General features: G+C 48.5%; 2 protein-coding genes across 7 annotated transcripts in view; one reads left to right on the top strand and one right to left on the bottom strand.

Annotated features, from left to right (window-relative positions):
• PTPN14 (protein tyrosine phosphatase non-receptor type 14) overlaps positions 1–9,840 on the top strand; it is a 170,624-nt gene extending 160,784 nt beyond the window's left edge. For 3 of the 4 annotated variants that reach the window (XM_032318479.1, XM_032318480.1, XM_032318481.1), the window contains exons 18-19: positions 1,019–1,182; positions 6,515–9,839. In XM_032318479.1, the coding sequence (XP_032174370.1) occupies positions 1,019–1,182; positions 6,515–6,643 (293 nt within the window). In that variant the 3' untranslated portion in view covers positions 6,644–9,839. Of the gene's footprint in view, positions 1–1,018; positions 1,183–6,514 lie in introns of all 4 variants that reach the window. The other variant, XM_032318483.1, reaches the window with a different exon arrangement.
• Positions 9,841–18,326: 8,486 nt separating this feature from the next.
• SMYD2 (SET and MYND domain containing 2) overlaps positions 18,327–22,538 on the bottom strand; it is a 48,066-nt gene continuing 43,854 nt past the window's right edge. For 2 of the 3 annotated variants that reach the window (XM_032318485.1, XM_032318486.1), the window contains exons 11-12: positions 20,893–21,001; positions 18,552–18,765 (exon numbers count right to left, since the gene is read on the bottom strand). In XM_032318485.1, the coding sequence (XP_032174376.1) occupies positions 18,685–18,765; positions 20,893–21,001 (190 nt within the window). In that variant the 3' untranslated portion in view covers positions 18,552–18,684. Of the gene's footprint in view, positions 18,766–20,892; positions 21,002–22,538 lie in introns of all 3 variants that reach the window. The other variant, XM_032318484.1, reaches the window with a different exon arrangement.

Raw genomic sequence — 22,538 nt, 5'->3', positions numbered from 1 at the left:
TGGGTTTGGGCTCCCTTTTGTTCTCTCCAACAATTTGAGCACTTCCCCAGTCTTGTCTACAATGCTTCATGGGGATGAGATTTTCTGAGTATGGAGAACATTTTGGTCAGTTTGTCCCCTGAGCTAGCTACTATAGAATCTCTATTACGAATGGACTTCTTCCGTTTCTTGGACTGTTTGAGGATAACGTTTTATAGAATTTTCCTTTTATTTCATGCCCATGAACAGGAAAAGTTGTTAAGGCTTATACAGCTGTAATTTGTCATTTGTGCCCAACTGGAATAGGGAACAGACCCCGGTGCAGCCCTGCTGAGCCAGGCAGATGTCAGGAGGGATGCAGAGGTGACAGGACCCATACACACACACACACACACACACACACTCACACTCACACACACACACACACACACACGTTGCCTCCGGAGCGGGGGAGGGCTCCTCTTCAGCTACTGACATAACCCCGTGGAATCTGAGCTGTAAAGCAGGACCCCCTGCACCCCCCCCATCTATTTTTACATCTAAAAACGAAGTCAAGCCTCAGTTGACATTCAGTCATTCTGTGAGGGGAAGGAGGAAGGGGCAGATGGACGCTCTTCCCACCAGAAATTGGCTCTGACAGGCGGGCGTTTCAAGGGGACCTCGCTGGTGTTCTGATCCCAGTCTGTTAATAGTAGGAATTGCTGTAAGTAATGTCGAGAATCATCTGCTTGGGGGACTTTGGGATTTGCAGAGGGGAAAACAGAATTTAATTTTTAAAAAAGAACTATTTAATTTAAAGAACAAATTCTCCCGTGGACTAATTGACTCCCAGCTGGTCCTTTCTGGATCCAGGACTGTACTGCGGGTACCAGCCAAATAATTGGTGTCTTGTAAGAACTGTAAATTATTGTCACTTGAAATAAAAAAAGAAAGAAAAAACGAGAAATATTCACCTTCTTTCTTTTTATCTCCTCCTCCCCTTTCTGGTACGCAAAGCCAGGTAGGGCTTTGGTGACGGGATCTGTATTTTGTCTTGCAGCCTACCTGGAGGAGATCCAGTCGGTGCGTCGCCACACCAACAGCATGCTGGAAGGCCCCAGGAGCCTGCACCCCCCCATCGTGGTCCACTGCAGCGCGGGGGTGGGGCGGACCGGCGTGGTCATTCTTTCTGAGCTGATGATCTACTGCCTGGAGCATAACGAAGTGAGTCATTGGCAGCTTTCCTGAATACTCCACCTTGGGGACAAATGTACTCTGCCCCTAGACCTTCCCCGGGGCCCTTTGCGTTTCCAGGGCTTCATTTCCCGTCTTGTGACAAGACTTTTCCAGATCCACAATTCCTAGTTGGCCTCTGACATTTATAGCCTTTATCTTCCGCCTTTCCCTTGCTCCGTGTAGACTCGAAGATAACACAGAAGCAAGAGATGAAAGTGTGAGATAGGAAACATTGAGAAAGACTGATGTGCTTGGTGTCGGCTTCCAGAAGGCTGTGGGGTGTTTTGCAGCCGGTCTGGTTCTATTGTGGGTCACCTTCCAGGTGGGTGATCTGGTCACAGGTCATCTAGCTGTGACTTGCATTTCTGGAGTATGTTTCAGCCGAAATCCTCTGTGAAAAAAATGTGTTTACTGGATGACGGGGAGGTTGTGGGCCCTCTAGACAGGCCCTGGGGTAGCACACGGACCTGGTCTGCCCCCACAACGGTGCATGCCTAGCTCTTCTCCCCACAGAGGTGGGCTGTGCTGAGCTGGTGCCCACACGGTGTGTGGCCTCTCCTGCAGCTCGAGGCCAGGGAGTGGGACGGAGGGGCTTCTGATTTCACAGAGGTGAGATCAGATCAAATCCAAGGCTTAAGAACCATTCTTCTGCTTTCTGTTCTCATAGGTCTTTGGGGGTTTTAAATGGCTCTCACTTATTTTGTTAATGCTCTTAGTTGGGGTCTTCAGAGCAGCCGTGTAGAGGAGCTGGGCACCTGTCCTGTTTTACAGACGAGGAAACTCAGGTCCAGAAACAACTTAGGGACTTGTCTAGTGCTAAGGTGAGAATGAGGTCCAGTTCTTTCCTGTCTTCACTCTGCTGGCAGATGCCAAGTGCTCTTGGTTCTTGTTCCATTCTCAAATTATACAGGGGCACCTGACTGGCTCAGGTAAACATCTGCTTTGGCTCACGTCGTGGTTCCCGGACCCTGGGATGGAGCCCCATGTCGGGCTCCTGGCTCAGCGAGGGGCCTGCTTCCTCCTCTTCTCCCCACTCACGCTCTCTTTCACTCTCTCACAAATAAATAAATGAAATATTTTTTAAAATAGTAATAAATTATATAGCTTGGAGAATCCAAGGAAGCTTTTGAGGTGGTTCCTTAGTTGTTAAATTAGGGAATGTGACAATGCATGTTCTGTGAAAGAACTGATGTAATATATGGATTTACTCAGTAGTATCAGTCGTTTGAAAATCAGATTAAATATTGCCCCACGAAATTTGTTATACTGAAACTTGAAGAAAAATGATAAATACACAAGTTCAAACATGTTCAAAGGATTTTTAAACTCTGCCCATATAAAGTTCATTTTGGAAATTTTGAATCCATATGTATGAATGTGCTGCTGAAAAGTAGAATCTGTGGGGCGTGTGGGTGGCTCAGTCAATTGGGTGTCCCAACTCTTGGTTTTGGCTCAGGTCATGATCTCCACATGCTCCATGCTCAGCGGGGAGTCTGCTTCTCTCTCTCTCTCCTTCCCCACAATGCTCTCATGTGCTCTCTCTCTAAAATAAGTAAATCTAAAAAAATAAAAAAAAGTAAAATTGGGCTTATACCAAAAGTGGACTACTTTTAAAAACAGACATTCTGCTGATGAGCAAAATGCCCATCGCAGAATCAGCTGAGACTACCTAACAGGAATTTTGTCATCTTCCGTGAGTTTTTATCCTTTTGTCTCATATCATGAGATTTCTTGATTACTTGCTCCTCTGTCACTTCTAGAAGTCTCTAGAAGGGTCTAGTAAACTGAATAGCTTGCCATTGAGTCCCAAAGCGAATCGGTGCTAGGGAGATGGAAAAAGATGGAAGTAGAAGTGTAGTATATGTGGCGTGAGTATATCCAAGCTCCACTGGAGACACAGTGGGCTCCAGAGGAGGAGGAAAGCCTCATCATCGTCCCCTCCCCTAGCTATCTTACCACTCTCTTGTGTCACTGTCTTCCCCACAGTGTCCCTCTGTCTACCATTCCCTGTGAACTCTTCCTCTGCGCCCCAATGCTCCTTTTGTCCATCTTGTCTGACATGGAAGGTGGTTCTGTTCTGAGCTTTTTGGAGACCCACCGAAAGCTGAGCCTTAGTAATGTGAGGATACGAAGGCTCATTGGCCCCCAGATGTTACTGACCCAATAGGACATATGGCATATGTCCGAGCCAGTGTGGTGCCGAGTGAGGATTTGGCTATTAGGGCCTCGCATGGACTTGGTGAGGGCTCAGAGTGAATAAATTCTCTACAGTGTGTCCAAACATAGTGGATTTCCTCAATGCCCAGTTGCCTGCCAGAACATTCTTTGCTGGAACATGGTCAGTCCAAAAAGGACTTCTGTTCCCATTGATATTCAAAGATAGCAAGATGACTCATATTGTTCCCTTCCCCTAGCACAAGTATAGCCAGCCTTATCTGTCCCATTTCCCATCACTGCTATTGGTAGATGGTTAGGGAGAGACAAGTTCTTTACTTTGTTCTGCTTCAGGCCTGGCTAGTAAGAGTCAAACCCTCATTTCAAAAGAAGAGTGGAGCATATTTAGCTCTTTTATTTGTTTTTTAAGCAAAGATTTTGACAAATAAATATAAAATTGCGCATCCTGTTTTCCTCCTCTCTAAACTTCCCTGCCTCCCGTCCATGGCTTCTGGATTTAGTGTACTTTATATTTTAGTCTGTAATCCATACAGTGTTCGTTTTGTCAGCGAAATGCCTTTTCTTTTTCCTGGAGTAAAGATGCTTTTTACAGTCAGGTCAGGGAGCTGTGACGTGGGGAGGGGAGGGCACGCTCCTAGGCTGCTCTGACAGGTGTCTTCGTGGCCCACCGCTTTGGGTCACTAAATGTTGGCTTGACATTTTAATGCCTATACTTTTTTTTTTTCCCCCAGAAAGCACTCGTTTTATGGTTTGCAGTCCTCTACCCTGTCCCCCCGGGATTTAGCGCTCTGCCCTAGATCTGCTCATAATAAAAGGTTGGGTTTTCAGTACCCAAATAATGAGATATCTTCTCTGGCTGCTTTTCTGAATAAGTTATCCCTTCCTCATGGAGTAGAGAGGAGAAAATGCCTTCTGGACAAAACTGAGCACACAGCAACTGCGGCATGATTCCTTGGAGTTAGGGACCGTGGAGAGCAGAGACTCTGGGAGTGAATCTTCAGGGCAACTAGGAGTCTTGGTTGATTATGGGGGAACTTTCTTTGTCTTGTCTCGCAGCTGTCCCTTATCAACATGCTGTCTTTAGAGCTGAGTCTTACAGGCTATTGAGATGGTAATGACCATGATGGTGGATGGAGCTCGAGGTGGTGGAGGTGGCCAAGGTAGGGGACGTAGGTGTGACGATGGTGGTGCAGGAGATGATAGTGATGGAGGTGGTGGAGGTGGAAGGGGTGATGACAACAGTGACAATGACAATATCAGAGTAACAACCACCAACCTATATTGAATGTGCCACCACCATTCTGGGAGCCTTACAACTCAAGGAGCCTTTACAGTAACCCTATAAGAGAGATCCTGCTAATGCCCTGTGTGACAGAGATTTGAGGCACAAGTAGATGAGGGGATGTGTCCCTGTCCCACAGCCAGGAAGTGTGAAGGCTGGGGTTTGGCAGATGAAGCCTGACCCAAGCCGGTGCTCTTAACTGGTGTGTGACCCTGCCTCCCCATCAAAGCCTTGATGGGAATGGGGGAGTAGCAGCTTTAATCTCTCCTTACGTCTTCAGCACCCAGCTCAGTAATGCTCACCAAGCAGTGTGTGCTGGTGTAAGTTCATCGTTGGGTGCCCACGGGTTGTACATCGCACTGTCGGTTACTTTGAAGTATCGTGTGGGCAAACATCCACTAGTTCGAAGCTTACAGCGTAGGCTGTAGGTTTTGACTAATAGTTTGAGGATTCACATGCCTTTTTCTCTTTTCTTCTTACTGAGGACTTGCCTCTGTCCCTTTTAAATCCGTGGTGTGCATTATGGGTTTTTGGAGAAGAGAGACCGAGAAGGCTGGCATGTGCTGCATCGTAGCTACACGAGGTTCGGAAGGGGCTGAAGTGGCTTGTAAAAGTCACAGCTGGGGGTGCGTTGCCTTGCCTCCTGCGGTTGCTCCGCGCTTGCAGACCTCATGGCGCTGGTGTCACCCCGGGGAGGAGCTCCCAGGGCAGGGGCCGTGTGCTGCGGCCATGCTGGCTTTGCGGACTCCGTGAGACTTCTGCCCTGGCTGGTCCAGGAGGATGCAAAGGACTTGACTGAGCCTCTGGTCTGTGTTAATTCCCTTCTGTTGAAGCTGGTTCTGTATTCCCAAAGAATTGACACACGGGCAATCTCATTTAATATAGAAGATATTTTTAGTGAAAGGTTTTCACTCTAATTATGGCTGTTGTGATGAGCACTGGGTGTTGGATGGAAACGTGTTGAATTTCTGTATTGTACACCTGAAACTAACATTACACTATATGTTGACTAACTGGAATTTAAATAAAAACTTAAAAAAAGAAAAGAAAAGGCAAAAGCTGAGAAGCAGCCTAGTTATCCTGGAGAAGACCCCAAACATGGAATTGATAGAATTTCTGAAAATGGGTGTGAGGCATAGAGACAAAAAGAGAAGGACCGACTAAAAAAAAAAAAAAAAAAAATCAACCAACCAACCAATCAACAGGACTGTGTTCAGAGATTGTAACTTGATGTTTTCAAGGTTACCCATAAATTATCTCACTTGATAATGACCACGATTCTGTGAGGTGGCGGGATCAGTATGATTTTTCTCAGCTCATTGATAGTAATAATAAAGGTTGGTCTTTATTAAGAACTCAGTGTGTGCCGGACACTGTGCCAAATGCCTTACGTGCATGTCACTGCTGGATCTCATCAGGCGGGTACGACCCGGTCACCCACTGTTCTGGCTGAGGAAGTGTTGCTAACCTGGGCAAAGCCACGCTGTCGTCAAAGGAAAGCGTCAGTTTTTTTTCTCGTACAAATAAGGAACTAAATAAGACCCAGTGAGGTCTTGAATCCTGCCACTGAGTCCAGCCGGAGTGGGGAGTACCAGTCCAGTATGAGCGACTGCAGCCTCTGGGTTTTCTCGAACTGTCTGGTGCATGTTTCACATCTCACACCAGTGCCAGTGGCACGTGACAACCAGATTCTGCAGGTGCTGGTAGATCTTCGAGTGGGCAACCCTAGAGGGGCCAGGCCCTTGGCTTTCTCATGTACCTAGAGATGGGCAGTGAGCCAAAGCTTCCCGGAGGGGGGAATGAGGAGGGACCCAAGGGCGGCTTCTCATCTCAGGATGTGGTGCTTGTTCTCTTGTCTTGCAGAAGGTGGACGTGCCCGTGATGCTGCGGCTGCTCAGGGAGCAGAGGATGTTCATGATCCAGACCATCGCCCAGTATAAGTTTGTCTACCAAGTGCTCGTCCAGTTCCTCCAAAACTCCAGACTCATTTAACCCCTCGACCCAGCTCCTGCAAGAGGACCCAGCTCCGTTGTGCAGACGGGGAGGCACCCCAGACAGCATCTCCCCCCGAGGGGCGTGGATGGCCAGAGCAGGCAGGTCATGGGCTCCTGAGGACAGGAGCCGAGAGCATTCACAAAACATCATAGATTATTTTATATGAGATAATTTATTTTTTTCCCCTTTGGGATAACTTTTGTGAATCATTGTAATTCAGTTTTCACAATAATATAGTACCTTTCATTTGAACGATATTTTGACTGATCTGCATTGTAAATATGTCAGTAGGAAGGGCTGTCTGGTAGATCATCTGGAGGACAGAGGCATAAAGCGAAGACATCTCTAGTGAAGTTGCAGCCAGATTAGTAACTGACCCTGAAATTCATCAGCCTCATCTTCCATCCAAATCCAACATGGCAAGAAAATTAATTTGTTCTAAAATTAACAGATAGGGGCCAAGGCCCTTCCCTGAAGGGAAACAACAACAACAACAAAGAAAACCCCACTATTCTCTTATATTTGGGGGCTCATGAGCCTTGATGGCCAGTGGCCTCCCTTCTTCCTTTCTGCCCCCATGCTCAGCAGCTCAAGTTAAAGACAGGAACAGCCATCACCCAGGCTGAGCAAGGAGCTCTGTTTTGTACCTTTCTCAGCACTCCCTTCTGTTGGAGTCCGGAGCCTGTGCTCCCGGCCAGGGAAGCACCCGTCTCCACTACTGCTCCCTGTGTGCTCGGCGGGCCCCCGTCCGGTGGTCTTTGAGGCTCTGGGCCAGGCCATCTGTGCAGCTAGGCCTCCTGCCTGATTGAGAGAAGATAATGGACCCGAGTGGGAAGAGAAAGGAGACGGGTAGGCTCTTGATATCATTTTTTATTTAAATAGGCTTTGTGTGCTGGACAGAGGCGTGAAGGTCGAGGTGCTGGGGACATTCTGTCTTTCCATCAGTCACCAAGTCATTGGAAATGCTGTAAAGGGAACAGTTGGAAAAGCTGATTGATGGGGGCTGTTTGGCACTCAGGTGGCGGGGCCCCGGCCAAGAAGCGCACTGGGAGGCCCCTCCCAGCTGTGCGGCTCTTGCTGCAGGCTTTGGCCTGCAGGAGCAGAGCTAAGCCCACTCGGGACCCTGTCCTCCACCTTTTGGCCACTGGATGCAAGATGCAGAGATCTGTCTCACACAAAGCCCTTTACTGCTTCCTTGTTCTCCGTGCACCGCCCCCCCCGCCCCGGACACTTCACGGCTCGCCTCTGTGTGTCTCCTCCTGAGCCTACGCTGGTCATTGTCCTGAATTTCTTAGGTCAGTACGCGGCAAATCGTGCCACACCTTTTCCCTCGAGCTGGATTTTAGGACTTCGCTTCTCTCCTGTCTTAGTTCTTTCTTGAATGCAACTTTCAAACCGTGGCTTTGTTCTTAGAATTGGCATTTGTGGGTGTCCCTTACATAAGCTTTCCTCTGCTGCCGCCTTTTTGTTTTGATTGCCCTGAGCTGAACATGTTCAGAAAGAATGGCATCAGGTCAGCCAGGAAGAGCGAGCCGTGTGACCTCCGGTTACCCGTGGCCCCAGAGGGCGTGGAAGGGGAGTCCCGATGAACTGCTTTGGAGCAGACGTCCGCTCCGTTTCACACTGGGCCGGGGGCTGGTGGCGGTGGTTGTCTCACTTAGACTCCGAGTACCTGGTGATGGAACGGCCTACTCTCTTCTACTCCAAAGTCTGAAGCATCAGTCAAGGAGGGTAACTTCAGCTAAGCTCTTGAGATTGTAAAATTCACGTGTGCGTTCTAGAAAAGGAAACCATGAGTATCCCCTACACTTTCAATGGCACAGAGCTCCTCGCCCTCACCAGGAGACACCTGGAGCTTGGATCATCGACAGGCAAAGAGCTATCTGTTTCCCTTCCTTGGACACTTTTCCATCCTCAGGATAGTCTGCCGTTTGGGATGTTTTCGCAGTTAGTCTGCAGCTCTTGGCTTCCCTGAGGATCATCAGTATTCCTGTTCTGTCTCTCCGGCCCCAGCGCGAGCACTGTGAGATCGAGTCTCGCGTGGGCAGCACGTAGAGCCGCTGTCACTCTGTGCTATGGGAGTCGTCGTTAATGCACATGATGCAGGGAAGGGGTAGGTTTGCTGTCCAGGCCCCTTGCCGAAGTTTCTGTCGAAACCCAAAGGAAACCACTTAAAAGTTACTCCACATATTTCATTTTTAAAAACAAATGTTTTTGGTTCTGTCGCGCATTCTGCATTCATTTTCCCCATCTCCAGCGAATGCCAGCACAGCTCCTGTGAAATTAGCAGCAGGCAGCGAAAGTCCTTCTAGTGGCATCTGCATAATAATTGCACAGAGATGCTTTATATCTGGGAAGGAAGCCAAGGAATAAACCTTGAAGCAAAGTGTATTAAATTAGTTATCTAGTTAGAGCTTTTGGACGGAGTTCCTGATGATGGATCAAGTCTGAAGCTGGAGCTGTCGGGGTCTATTTTTTCTGTTTGGATTTGAAGAGAGAAAATTAAAAAGGAGGGGGGAGATATCATCTTGCAGCAAAGCCATTCACCACTTTGGGGCCTCTGGTTTTTAAGTTTTCCAGTTGAAATGTTTCATTTCTGTGACCCGCACTCATTCGGGCACAGCATTTGTCCTTGTTTGCCGTGGTCCCTGGATGGCGGGGGCTGAGTCTGATGTCTTCATCCTTGAGCGGAGCTTAGCTGAGCCTACTGGTTCTCTTGGGCTCTAAGGAGACACCACCTTTCATAGGATTTACATTTAATACACCTCTTTCCTTGGCTAAGAGGTAAAAGAGGAATTGGCTGCATTCGAGAGCGATGCCAAATGTTGATTTCTTTATAGGAGAGGAAAGAGGAATGAGCTCCTCTTGCAACAGCAAGATTGGGAAAGGGGAAAACCTCTCAACATGGAATATTTTGAGCACTGTGCTTCCAGGGGGCTTAAACGGAGAGAATTTTACTTTTACAAACTATGATCCTAAATTTAGATTAAGAAGAGGAACCATGATTTATCTGTGATTTGATTTTTCCTGTGATTTACATCTCATTGCTTGTCTTGGAGACTCACGTGGCTGTCTCCGGCCCCTTCTTCCCCCAGCCTGGTCGGAGGGGCTCTGTGGGCCCCGCCAAAAGGGTTCCTGTGGGACCCGACCACCGGCTTTCCTAGGACTCTCTCTTTTTTTTTTTTTTTTAACGATTTTATTTATTTATTTGACAGAGAGAGAGAGATAGAGATCACAGGTAGGCAGAGAGGCAGGCAGAGAGAGAGAGGAGGAAGCAGGCTCCCTGCTGAGCAGAGAGCCCGACGCGGGGCTCGATCCCAGGACCCCGGGATCATGACCTGAGCCAAAGGCAGAGGCTTAACCCACTGAGCCACCCAGGCGCCCCTCCCAGGACTCTCTTATCCTTTATCTTGTCTACTCTTAGCTTTGGAGGTTCAGTTTTGGACTCCAGGGCGTACAGGAGGTCAGCATTATTACCAGCTGCCTACTTCTCTCATCTTTTCAGCTTAATTACAGGTTGACCATAGGAAATTGACAGGAGCTGGACCATTTTTTGCAGTGACAGAAAACCCACATGAATCAACCTAATCTATACAACATTTTTCTTCCCCGATGTAGTAAGGTCCCAGCATACCGTATGTCATTTCTCCACACAAGTGCACATGAACAGGAAAGCATATGAAATGGGCAGCTTGGCCTTGTTGTGGTGAGCTTTGCCCTCAGTGCAGAGGTCACCTCCTGGGGCTGGGAAGTCGCTCTTTGCCAAGATGTTAGTACACCTAGATGTTAGAATGTTTTCATAGGCAGCGCTGGACATCAGGCACGTCACTGTGGGGTTCAGCTGCCCTCTTTTGACATACAGTTTGTGTCAGCCCAGTGGTCACAGCACATGGTGTGTGGGCCTGAAGGTGTCCTTAGCCAGAAAGTAGAATGTGCTTTCGAATCTCATTCCTCCACTTCTCGTGATGGGTCTGATGGGGAAAGCAGGTATAACTACTGACTTCCTTTCTGGGGAGATGTGTCCACCATTTTGAGATGGGGGGAGTGCCAGGGAGCTGAGACACAAAGGACTGGGTCAGACCCACGTGACTGTTACTCTGTTCCTCCTCCTCCCTCCATTTTGGCAAGAGCTCTTGGGGGTCCTAGAGGAGGAAATTTCCAGAAGTACCAAGTAATCACTGTTGAGGTCCTTAGGTGGCCCTGTGTGGGCAAATCTGCTTCCTCACGTTTTACCAAAGACTCTTCTGCTTCTCTGTTTTGCTTTATTCCTATTATTTTATCAGCTCTATTTCTGTGATTTTTCAGGCTTTTAGTGATTTCTTTTTGTGAACAAATTTGCCACTCAGCTACTTTTTCTACTGCTTCCAGGAGAAATTTGGGTTTTCCATGGACACTGCACAAGTTTCCCGGTTGCCTACAGCATTCCGGATGACAAATTACTTGGCCCTATAGGATGGAAATAATCTTAGTTGGCCCTATAGGGTGGAAATCTCTAAGATGTTCAATTACATTTGAAACTTCTCTTGGATGCTGTGCAGGAAAACAGAATGGTTCTTGTCTCTGCCTCAGCTCCCCAGACATCTGGGGGGCAAAAGATCGTAGTGATACCTTCTTTGAAAGTAACAGCAACGTGCCTGGGAGAGATGTGAGGGTACAGCCAATCAAATCTGCCCATCCAAAGGTATTGCCCCAAAAGTCACTGTTACTCATGGGATTCCGTAAAACTCCACAGCCCGCTTGTCTAATGTGTAACCCTTTTCCTGCCTGTGCTCACGTTCTGCGTTTGGGTGATAAACTCAGGTGGCTGAGCGTTTGTGTTCTGCCTACCTTTCTGATCTCTTAGCTGAATAGGCCTGCATCTTCTGCAAGGTCAGACGAAAAATGTTCCCTAAGGATATGTCCTTGAGCCTGACATATGGAGTGTCTGGCCTCCATCAACTGCATGAAACCAGACAGCTTGTTGTTGGGGGCAGCGACGTAGGAGGGCGTGCATCAGTTCCTACTGTGCAGAGTTTAAATGTAAGTTCAGGGACCTTTTGTGACGAGGCAGGAGGGCGAGAGCTGGTGTGCGGCCTGGCCATGACGAGCATCTGGTCCCAAGTCCCTGTTTCTTCTGTGGTGCTTGGGCCGCCAGGATCATTTCTTCCCAAAGATGCCATAGGCTTGCCCAGGGAAGTTATACACGGGAAGAGGAAGAGGGAGCGCATCTCAGAGCAGCCCTGAAGTTGCCATCCAAAAAAAATGTACCGGTTCACAAATAATTTTCTGAACTCTAGAATGTCTCCTGCTTTCTAGTTCCTTCTCCGTGAGGCCGGAGGGATGGAAAGCGCGTGGTGGAGGCCCGAGGAAAGACAGGGCTGCGGGTTTGGGGTCTGTTCCACCCTTGCTTGCGGTTTCAAGCAGCCCTTGCCACAGTGGTGGAGCTCGCTGAAGGTTAGGGGTTCGGGCGTGGGCCTGGGGGTGCCATCGCCCCTCACCCGCTGGCAGCTTTGCCTTTCTGTGCGGCCTCATTAGCGGAGGGTCCTGCTTCCCCAGCCCCTGGTGTCCACAGCCGCAGCCCCTGTGCGCTGCCATCATCTCCTGCCCTCCAGGGGACAGTCGCCAGCCGTGTTCCCGTTGGTAGCATAGCGTGTTTATGGTCAGGGCACAAAAATGGGGAGGAGGTCAGTACAGCAACCGCAGTGGCCCGTCCCACTGGGGGGCATGGGCAGGACTGGTTTGTGACCTCGCCTTCATTCCAAGGGCACCTGGCTTGCTTAGGGCTCTGCTCACCTCTCCTTTTGCTTTATGGGTCCACTTTCACTTGGCTTTCCTTTCCCTACCCTTTTGGCACAAACCCTACAAAATAGTTCAGTCTTGTAGAGAATCACTCTTAAGCTGCTCTAAATTACATAATTAGGAAATCTAAATTTAAGTTTTAAAAGCTTACTAAATTTGAAGGAACAAGATCTGGTGAACGGAAAGAACCAGAACGAATGAAAAATGGGCACCCGGGTGGCTCAGTCGGTTAAAACTGTCTGCCTTTGGCTCAGATCATGATCCCAGGGACCTGGGATTGAGCCCCAAGTTAGGTTCCCTGCTCAGCGGGGAGCCTGCTTCTCCCTCCGCCCCTCACCCCACTCGTGCTCTCCTCTGGCTCTTTCTCAAATAAAATCTTTAGGAAATTGTCATCAACCAAGAAGTTGCTTTGGTGGTAGACGCTGACACTCCTCGGTACCTGGGCAGGGGGAGGATGGATTCGATCATCTGTCCTGTCTGGAACAAGGAGTGTAGCAGTGGTGCTTTCTGTGTCTTTCGAGGTGAACTTCCGTGCATTCCCAGGGGCTGCCTTTGGCAGTGACGTGTGTGGTCAGATTCATTTGTGTCCGGCTCCTCCCTGACCCCTGCTCTGTGGGGCGTGGCCTCTTCACCAGGAGGGGCCGACGTGGCACAGCTGGGAAAGGGTGGGGCGCGCCAGGAGTGGGACCCGTTGTTTGGTGACTAGTTCTCCACTGTCCTCAGAGGGGCCACTCTGTGCCCTGTCCTGTTGTCTCTCCCCAGCCTCGTCCTCCCCGGAAACCCAGATGCCTTCTTACCGGACCGCAGGTTTCCAGGAGAAAGCTGAAAAGGGGGTGGGGGGCTTTTTGTGCCTTTGCGGGGGGTAGAACCATTTTGCTAAAATCTCAGGAATCCTGTTTGGAGTCAGCGTAGCTCTCAGCGCAGGGAAGCCTGGCACCCTCCGCGTTCCTCAGGACCTGCCCCCCACCCCCCCACCCTCCCCCCGCCAACTACAGTGTTAGCTACTAACTCCCGGCAGCTGGCATTCAGAGCCTTTGTGTTTTTTTCCAGCGTGAACACTGTAAAACGTTACTGCCCCTTCCCTTAACTAAACTTTCTTGCCAGTTTGGAATCTTAAAAATCTATTAACCATGTACCCTTTCAAAAGTAAGGTTACTCTTCACCAGAGATGATTTCCTGTCTGTCCTGTGTTCCTTCATATCATCAGCTGCCACGCTCGAGGATTCTTAAATGGGAAAAATGAAAATAGTTTACATATGCAGATGACTATTTAAACATATAACCTTGTATTATTCGTGTTACATCAAACACCAGGCCAACATAGTTTGTTCCACTGGACTTCTTGTTCTGTTACTTAACTCAGTATTTTGACGCTTTTCCTTGTCTGTGTTTTATAAGATGTTGTGAATTGTTGTATCATTCAAAACAATTGGCATTTCATAGGTTTCCTTTTGAAACCGTGTGCGGACAACTCCCCAGCTTCGACATCAGTTTTTTCTGAAGGCCTAGAAGCCTTCGGGACTTCTAGGGGAGGGTCAGCCCAGCGGGGCTAGCTGCTGTGAGCTGACCTGGAAATGCAGCCGTCTTGGATTGCTGTTGCAGGGAGCACGCATTCCAGCCTGGGACTGGGGATCCCACCACCTGTGCTCTCCCCTCGGTGGCCACTGGCTACCTCGCAAGATACCAGTCCAGTCTCTCTATGACAAATGGGCTGTAAGGGGAGAAGGGGCGTGAAAAACTTATAGGACATTCCCTAAGTCAGGGAGTGATTTATTAATATTCGTGACAACTTTAATTTGGTATAGTCTCTCTCTCAATTTAATAATATTGAAAGCCTTAAACTATGCATGCTATTCTATGTGCTTTTTTATATCAGTAAATAAGCTTATGCTTGCCAGTTTTGTACACAATTATGAGGTGTGTAAAACTGACTTTTGACAGTATTTTTTGCACTGTTATCTGTTTTTATAAAGTCTTTCGATAGTGGTCCTAGTTGGATATTGTCTGTTCTCACGACCCTTGTCATTGCTGTAAAATGTTTCATATGTGCCTTTACAAATGTGAGATCTTTATTCTAACTTTTTTTTTGTAAAAGATATCTATTGACTTCCATATGCAATAAACTTTTTTTTTTTTCTTCAGAGAAAATACTTGAATCTTCTCTCTTCTGTGTCATACATGTTTGCATTAGATGAAAGCACCTACATCCTTTACGTTGAGGATTGTTTTCATAGGCAAAAGTACCTGGTAAAATCTGCTTTTTTACTGTTTTAAAACCTTTTTATCTCTACCCACTTTTCATTCCTGTATAACTCAATCATACCGAAGAATTCGTTTGAGATTCCAAAGTTGTCACAGTTACTTAAAAAAAAAAAAAAAAAAAAAACAACAACACCTGCCCAGGGTGACCTCTTGGAATGGCAAATACACAGAAAGGGATCTTCCCTCCAGCGCCATGACAGCCCCAACCAAGCACCAAGTCCCCTCCCCCCGCTGTCACCTCCTCAGACCCCAGACTGTCCACATGGAAAAGGCAGGCCCCCGGCTGCTCTGGGACACCCATATTCTTAGTTTGTCCTTCAATAGCTCCTGTCTAGGTTTTAAAAAGGCTGCCCTGCCCATATTTTTACCCCGTCAACTGCCAGAGACATCCACAGTGAAGCCCTGCTGAGGATGGTGGCCACTCCATGTCCCTTGAGGAGAACCAGGACAATACACTCGCTTCTGTGTTAACCCATTTTTCCCCCGTCACTCCACAAGGAGCTCACTCACTGAGGCCCCGGCGTATTTCAGGCCGCGTAAGTGAGAATACCGTGAGCCACTCTGGGTGTCGCCTCCTCAAACACAGAAATAGTTCTGTGTGTATGTTGACGGGGGCAACAAAGCAATTACCAGTTCTTGAAAGAAAAACTCCATGACGTTAGAAAAAAATGATAACAGACAAAGTGCTGGTGGAAATGGAGAGCGGCAGAACGAAAAGAGGTACAGACACTAGTTTGTTTTCTCTTTCACGGACTGAGTACACGGACTCAGTTTATTTTCTTTGGATAACAACAGAAAGAGTCTTATCATATTTTGAGATAAACAGGTCTACTGGTGGTTCCTGTTTTATCTCCAGACTGTTAGCAGAGCTGAGGAAGGAAACTTTTTAAGAAAGAAGAAAACCCAGAGAGCAAAAGTTAAGTGTAAGGAAAACATTCACAGACATTCAACGAAATGACAAAAGCAGGGTCAAATATGTCGATTTTGTGATTTTACATCTTGATAAAAACAAATGGGAAAACATTATCTGACTTAACAGTTAAGCATGATGGAAGAAAAGAGCTCATTCCTAACAGCTGTGGAAAACACAGTATCTAGGAATGAAGATCCGTGGGCAGGACCTATATAAACAAAGCCTAACCATTTTGAGGCAAAACAGACAAACTGATAAACTCACCGCATTCTTGGATATAAAGACTCACGTTTCGGAGAAGTCCGCGCCTGCGTGTTACTCACACTCAGTGCAGTTCTGAACACCGAACAGCACTTGCTTGGGGAAGGAGGGAAGGACCAGGGCAGCTTGGCCAAATGATGCTCAAGGACTTCGAAGGGCTACACATGGGAGAATGGTCAGAACAAGTCAAGAGAACACGGGAGAGAAGCCCTACTAGATACTAAAAGTTTCTCAGTGCCGCGATAATTGAGACTACAGAAACAAACCTAAATCTTAAGGGCCGATAATGGGACTGTTTCAGATCAGCAGAGGAAAATCAGTCTGTCAATGCTGCTGCCGTAAGCGGCTAGCAATTCTGAAAATTTAAAAATTTTAGAGAGTATGACTGGATCTCTACCTATTAAATTCCCAGGCAAAGCAAAGACTTTAAAAATTGTTATTTCCTTTTTTCATTTACAGATGAAAACATTTTCTTTTCTTCACTTTACGATGTAAACTTTCTACAGCAAGTGTCATGAAAAATAAAGTAATGGCCAACCAGGGAAAAAACATTTTCAGGACATGGCAAAGAGCTAATATCCCAAAATACACTGAGCGCTCATAAGTTAGTATGACAGGGGAGGCTGGGTGGCTCAGTCGGTTAAGCACCAGACTCTTGATTTTGATCTCAGGGTCGTGAGATCAAGCCCTGTGCTCAGTGGGGAGTCTGCTTCAGAGTCTCCCTCTGCCCCTCCCCCGACTAAGAAAAATCTTTAAAGAATAAAATATTAGGAGAGACATGATTAGCAAGATAGGCAATGACTGTGAATATCGACTTGCGGAAGAAAAACAGGAATTCGTAAGTATAGGAGGTGGTGCCCCGTCTCATCAGTACATGCGTAGCAGACAGTAATTCACACCGTAGACTGGTAAAACCACTTCAAACAGTGCATTGTTATGACAGTAGAGGAAAACAAATACTGCAAACATTGTATCTTCTTGGTACCCGATGCAGTTTTTTTTAAAAAGGATTAAAAATCAGATTTTAATAGTTTTCACAACCGGATCCTGAAGTTTGGGGCTAGGAATCTAGCCCCCAAACGCTACCACCTGAGAGCAAAGCTCTGCGTTGACGACTGTGCCTGTGGCACTGTTCCTAATAACAGCAACCTGGAAAAACCACGTGTCTGTAAACAGGAAGAGTAAATTATGACCCAGTCAGTGCCATGTTCTGACTCTGGTTAATCTGCAAATGCTGCAGTGAGAAGAGGTCCATCTGGCTAAGTCGGAGACAGAGATCACAAAACATAGGTCAGCACCATTCTGCCTTTTTCGAATCTCTTTGCATACACACCTTACGTGGGCGCGGGAAAAACTGGGACCGCATCAGCACACGGTTGCCAGGGGGCACCTCTGGAGAGCCGGGCTGGAGAAGAAAGAAAGAACAGCTTATTTTCTCCAGTATTAACATTTTTTGAGAAAGTATTACTTTCCTAACATTTACAAAACCTATGGGGGTGGGGGGGGTGGCGGCTAAATTTATTTTGGGCTTCCTCCAGAATCAGTCAGCATTCTCCAAACACTAAGCTCCCTGGAGCCAGGCCTCACTCCTCTCTCTCCGCACCTGGAGTGTTCTGCAGACAGTAGGTGTTCAGTAAGCACCTGACTGCACCTCACTGAACAAGAGAATGCATTCTGCCTGCTGAATCCCCGCTGTGTGCAGTTAGCCCCGTGTGTGTGACACACGTGCATGTGTTCTCATGTGTGCATGTGGGTATCGATGCGGCCAGAAGGGTAAGGTGCAGGATTACAGCCGTTGCAGCTGCTTGTGGCTCATGAATATGGGGGAAAACTCAAGTGCGGACTTCATCAGGCTTTAATTATTACCAGTGGGGAAGTGCCACTCTTTGGACTGCAGGAGCCTCCTCCAGGAAACAGCACGGCCTAGGGGGTGCGGGCGGTCGGGTCAGGCCTTTGGAGGCATTGCTAGCAAACAGCGCCCAGGTTGCTGCCCTCTGGGTTGTGGGAAGCTGGATTCCTGCTGGCCACACAGGGATGGATCAGTGTTTGCTCAATAACACAGAGTTGGTAAGGAAATTTTTTTTTTCCTTCTCCAGCTTACCCTGGAGGGCCTCCAAACGAGGACAGTCCTGCATGAGAACAATCAGAATGAGGAATGCGAAGTCTGCTTTCAGATAGAGGAGGGGGGGAAAAAACCGCCAAGAAAGTGAAGCAAGGCACCTTTATACGTTAAAGGGATTCCAGATACTGCACCGAAGCCTCCGAACAACGGATGCTGTCCCCCGCCAGGGTGGGGCACTTGGGTGACTTCATTGCACCTTCTTTCTTCCTCCAAGGTCACCGAGCCCTGAGAGCCAGTACAGGCTGAACCCCGATGCAGAACGGTGGTGACTGCCCCTCCCGGACCCGGCTCCCACCGCCGCCGTGAGCTCCTCCCCGCAGACAGAAGAAAAGACAAACTTCAAATACCGTTACCTTTTTTATTCTCCCTCATCATTCCGGTGTGTTCAGAACATCATAATAGGCATGAAGGGAAAAATAGTTATATTTTTTTTAAACTCAGTCTGTCCAGAATCTAAGATAACATACGAAACCATGCCGTTATCTCTTAGGGCAACAAAAGCATTCCAAGATTATTTTGGTACTAAGAGTAAAGGTGAAGACCAACTTCCCGGTAAGCCATGGGTGAGGCTTAAGTGCGAGTAGCGTTTTCATTCCAGCGATTTTACCGAAATGCAGGAGTCGCGTATAGGACTGGAAATATTCAAATCCTGGAAGGCTTCTGCATTAGCATTTAAATAAAAACGACCAAGTTGGCGTGTTTTCAGTGGCTTTCAATCTCCTGTTTGATCTCAGAAATGTACGGGTGATCTTTGCCGTGGGCCACTTCCATGATGGCGATGGCCTAGGAGAGGCAGAGACAAGCGACCGGCTGAGAGCCTGGAAGCAGCCCCCTCTCGCCCACACCCTGCCCCGCGGGCCCCCGGAACCCCAGCCAGACTGCTCTGCGCCACGACCCAGGACACGCACGCACGGGCTCCTAGAGCCCCTTCTCCTCCAGAACCCGGCCTCCTCCTTTTCTTCCTTTCTTTTTAAATGGACGAGATTACCTGATGACCAACTAGTCTCCCAGTCTGTACCACTGGCTGAAGAAAGGATACAGAGAAACCCATTTCGTGATATTCTAGACACTGCGGTGAGCAATGCTTTAGGGACAGAATGACTTGGCTGTGCTCAGCTAAGTCAACAGGCTGGAACAGAGAAGGCCACAGTGAACCTCACGTCGAACCTATCCCGGTTTTAGTTGACACGGCGAATCCGTAAGACATGAGGCGACTGTCCTTCCCTTTCAAACAGCACGTTTCCTTGTAATACATATTCTTAAAAAAACCTTAAAAGTAGTTGCGGGTCTCATTTGAGGAAGCTGGAGAGAACATATTTATGACAAGGCTTCTTCATAGTGGGGCGTTGCTGGGGGGCTCCATCACATCCTTGCTCTGTGACCTTGGGCAATTTGCTTAACTACTCTGTGCCTCATTTTCCTCGTCTGCAGAATAGGAACGATGCCTACCTCTCAGTTGTTAGTACACGTGAAGTGCTTAGAATAGGGTCCGGGATATAGGAAGCAGAGCCCAAATGTTATCTCTACAAATTTATTTTGCTTTTTTGTATTCAACTATATTACTCACATATAGAAATTGCACTCTCCAGACAGAATTTCTGATGGCCTATGACTCTAATGGACAAACCTCTCATTTATACCATTCACTTCATAGATCTCAAACCAACAGGAGGCAGGCCAAGAACAGTGTGAGCCTTCAGGAATGTCCTGTATCAAATGCCTCCCCTGCTCCCTCTCTTCTGTGGTCAGTTCAGGACTCACGCTTCTTGCTCAGATCTCCTGTGTCCTTCACTGATGTCGTACCTCGTTACCTACCAGCTCGTTACCCTACTCTGCCCCCCCTGTGACCCAACTAGTCAATTTTCCCTCAATTCACCAAGACAATAAATCTGTTACCTTACAAGGTAATTCTATGGTTTAAAAAGGGAAAAGTATTTAAAAGGGGGGGGGGGGAGGAAAAGTTTATACTTAGCTCACACTTCTAGCCTAGTTGGGCCCAGACCCTTCTGTTTGAGATATGGGACCTTACACCACCTTCCCAAGTAGTCTACTGCGGAGATACAGGGAATTGGGCCCCAACATTCACAGACATTTTCTTACAGGACTCAACAGACTGTCTCAAAGATTACATTTCATCACCTGGTAACATCTACTCAAAGAACAAGAATCAAATAGGACGGTGATTGTGAGCCCCGGTCAGGTAACAGGTCAGGGCCCTGCCCTGTCGATCGCACGGGACAGCTGTGGACCCCAAGGGAGGCAAATACTGCCCACAGGCCTGGTCTGCCCACGTGTGGGTCGCAGCCTCAGTAAGCAGAGTGGACACTTCCAACTCAGAAAGACCCCAGTCTGAAGGAAGGCCTCAGCCTGTTTGGATCTCAATTTTTCCATCAGGAAAGTCTCATTTTTGTAAGAATTAAAAGGAAAAAAAAAAAAAACCCATAGGAGGGTCCTCCCATGTAGCTGGTATTGGATGAACAGTTACGTACATTTTAGAAACTGCAAGTGCATAATTATAAACCGAAGGACAAATGGAAGATTCCCTCAGCACAGTCTCCCGACCCACCCCGTGGCCTCTGTCCACTTCCAGGGCTTCCCGCAGGATGGAGACGGTCCCCCCTTCTCTCCAGTCACAGGCTGTGCCCAGAACGGCAGCCAGCCCCCCTCAGTGGGCGCACCCCTCTCCTACGGGAGGGCCCGGGTGCAGGCCAGGCAAACGCTCAATCACTTACCCTACTCTGACCTACCCAGCCCACCTCCCCCACCTCTCTGGCTGGAGGTGACTCAAGAGTGGGTCAAATCTCTAGGGCCTGAGTCACTAGTCTCCCTGAGTCTCCTATCAGGCAGGAGAGCAAGGGACGAAGGGGCCACGGGGCACCGGGACCCCCCAGCCCCACGCTGTCGACGTACCTTCTTCAGGGCTTTCTCCCCAGCAGCTTTGTCTTCCAGGCCCATGTATAGCCTCCCCAGCTTCAGCCACATGGAGGCCACATTGAGCGAGTACAGAGGGTAGTGCTTGCTGCAGGAAGAGGAAAAGGTAAAAGGCCACTTGTCAAAGGTCCGGGAGCAGCCCGCAGACCAGGCACAGCGAGCCCACGGCTGCCCAGCCCGCGGCCTGCTCCCCGTGGCGGCTAGGCTCCTCCAAGCCCTGGCACATGCTAGGGGACAGTGTGGACGGCTCGATCCTGTCTAAGCACCCCAGAGGTGCTTCCTTTCACGCAATTCGTGTGTTTCTGAAAAGCTACAGAAAAACCGCAGGGGAAATCCTACACAAAAAAATATTGATAAACACAACATTCAACCCTAATCCCAGATTTTTGTTTTGGGTGCACCCAGAGCAGGGCACAGGGAAAAACATCTTTAAAAGTGAATCCCCTACTTATGAAGACATTAGGCCTATCCTCTCATATTAAAAAGACAGTACATCTAAACACACACACACCCCGTGTGTCTCAGGACCTCAGCTTTCTGTCACACTCTACGGCATCAGTTGGTTTAACAAGGCAGCCAGCACTCCGCAGTCAGGACACCTACGTCTAGGTAAGTGTTCTCTGTGGTCCAGTAGGGGCCTTGTATACAGCCGGCATTCCCTCTCTGCATTTTACAAGGCCGACAGGTAGGGCCTGCCAGGGAAAGAGACCAAGAGGCCGCTCATGGGTGAGAGCGGATGGGCGGAGAAAGCGTGTGTGTGTGCAGGTGTTGATTTATAGACCGGTCTGTATGGCGCTACCCTCAAGAGCCACCCAAAAGAGGCACATCCCAGCTGTATTCCTGGGCAGGCGGCATCATCTGCCCAGGGGAAGCTGTTGCGCCAGAGCCCGCTTCCAGGAGGAGCTCACTAAGCTAAGGAAGGGTCCGGGGGAGCAAGGTCCTGCTGGGAGGCGGACCACAAGGCGAAGACGATCTCGTATCTTTCTCTCTCCCTCATCCCCTCTCTCCGGATCTCACAGAGGGCAGTGGGCATAAGACCGGAGGCCTTTCTCACCAAGCCTAGGAAGATGACAGGTTTTGAGAGCCTCTGTGGTGTAGCAAATAGTTTCTAAGAGCAGATTTTAGGAGCTGGCTTCCCTTGAGCTCCCCCTGATGGCTTCTCTGGGCAAGGCAGGGTTAAGTGGAAGGCCCTGGAAATCCAGCCTGGACACAAACTTTATAGTCCCCAACCCCAGAACTGGAGGGAGTGCTGAGGGCTTCTCAAATCCATGAGAGACACCGGGGGTGCTTCTGGGGGCACAGGGATCTCAGGTCTAATGCCCAGGGATGCTGAGCCACTTGGGTCTCAGGGAGGCCCAAATAAATGTACAATGTGAATGCGTTTAACAAGGGTCCCACTGATGAGATCTAGGCCTTCCCAGCCCTGAAACGGCTACTCAGAGGCGGAGGACACTGCCTCAAACCTCCATCAGTCACACACTTTGAGGTTTAAAAACCCTCTCAATAGGAAACTTCCCCGGGGCTGAAATCCACTATTCCTGGAAGCTAAAATCCAGCTTGCCTTATTCAGAACGAGGGGTGGGGGTGGGGAGCTTTGGCAGGGTGGAATGGATAACCAAAACCAA

This window comes from Mustela erminea, chromosome 17 (assembly GCF_009829155.1).
Source record: "Mustela erminea isolate mMusErm1 chromosome 17, mMusErm1.Pri, whole genome shotgun sequence".
NCBI classification, from domain to species: domain Eukaryota; kingdom Metazoa; phylum Chordata; class Mammalia; order Carnivora; family Mustelidae; genus Mustela; species Mustela erminea.
Note: the sequence above shows the minus strand (reverse complement) of the source record. Positions and strands in the feature narration are given on the sequence as shown.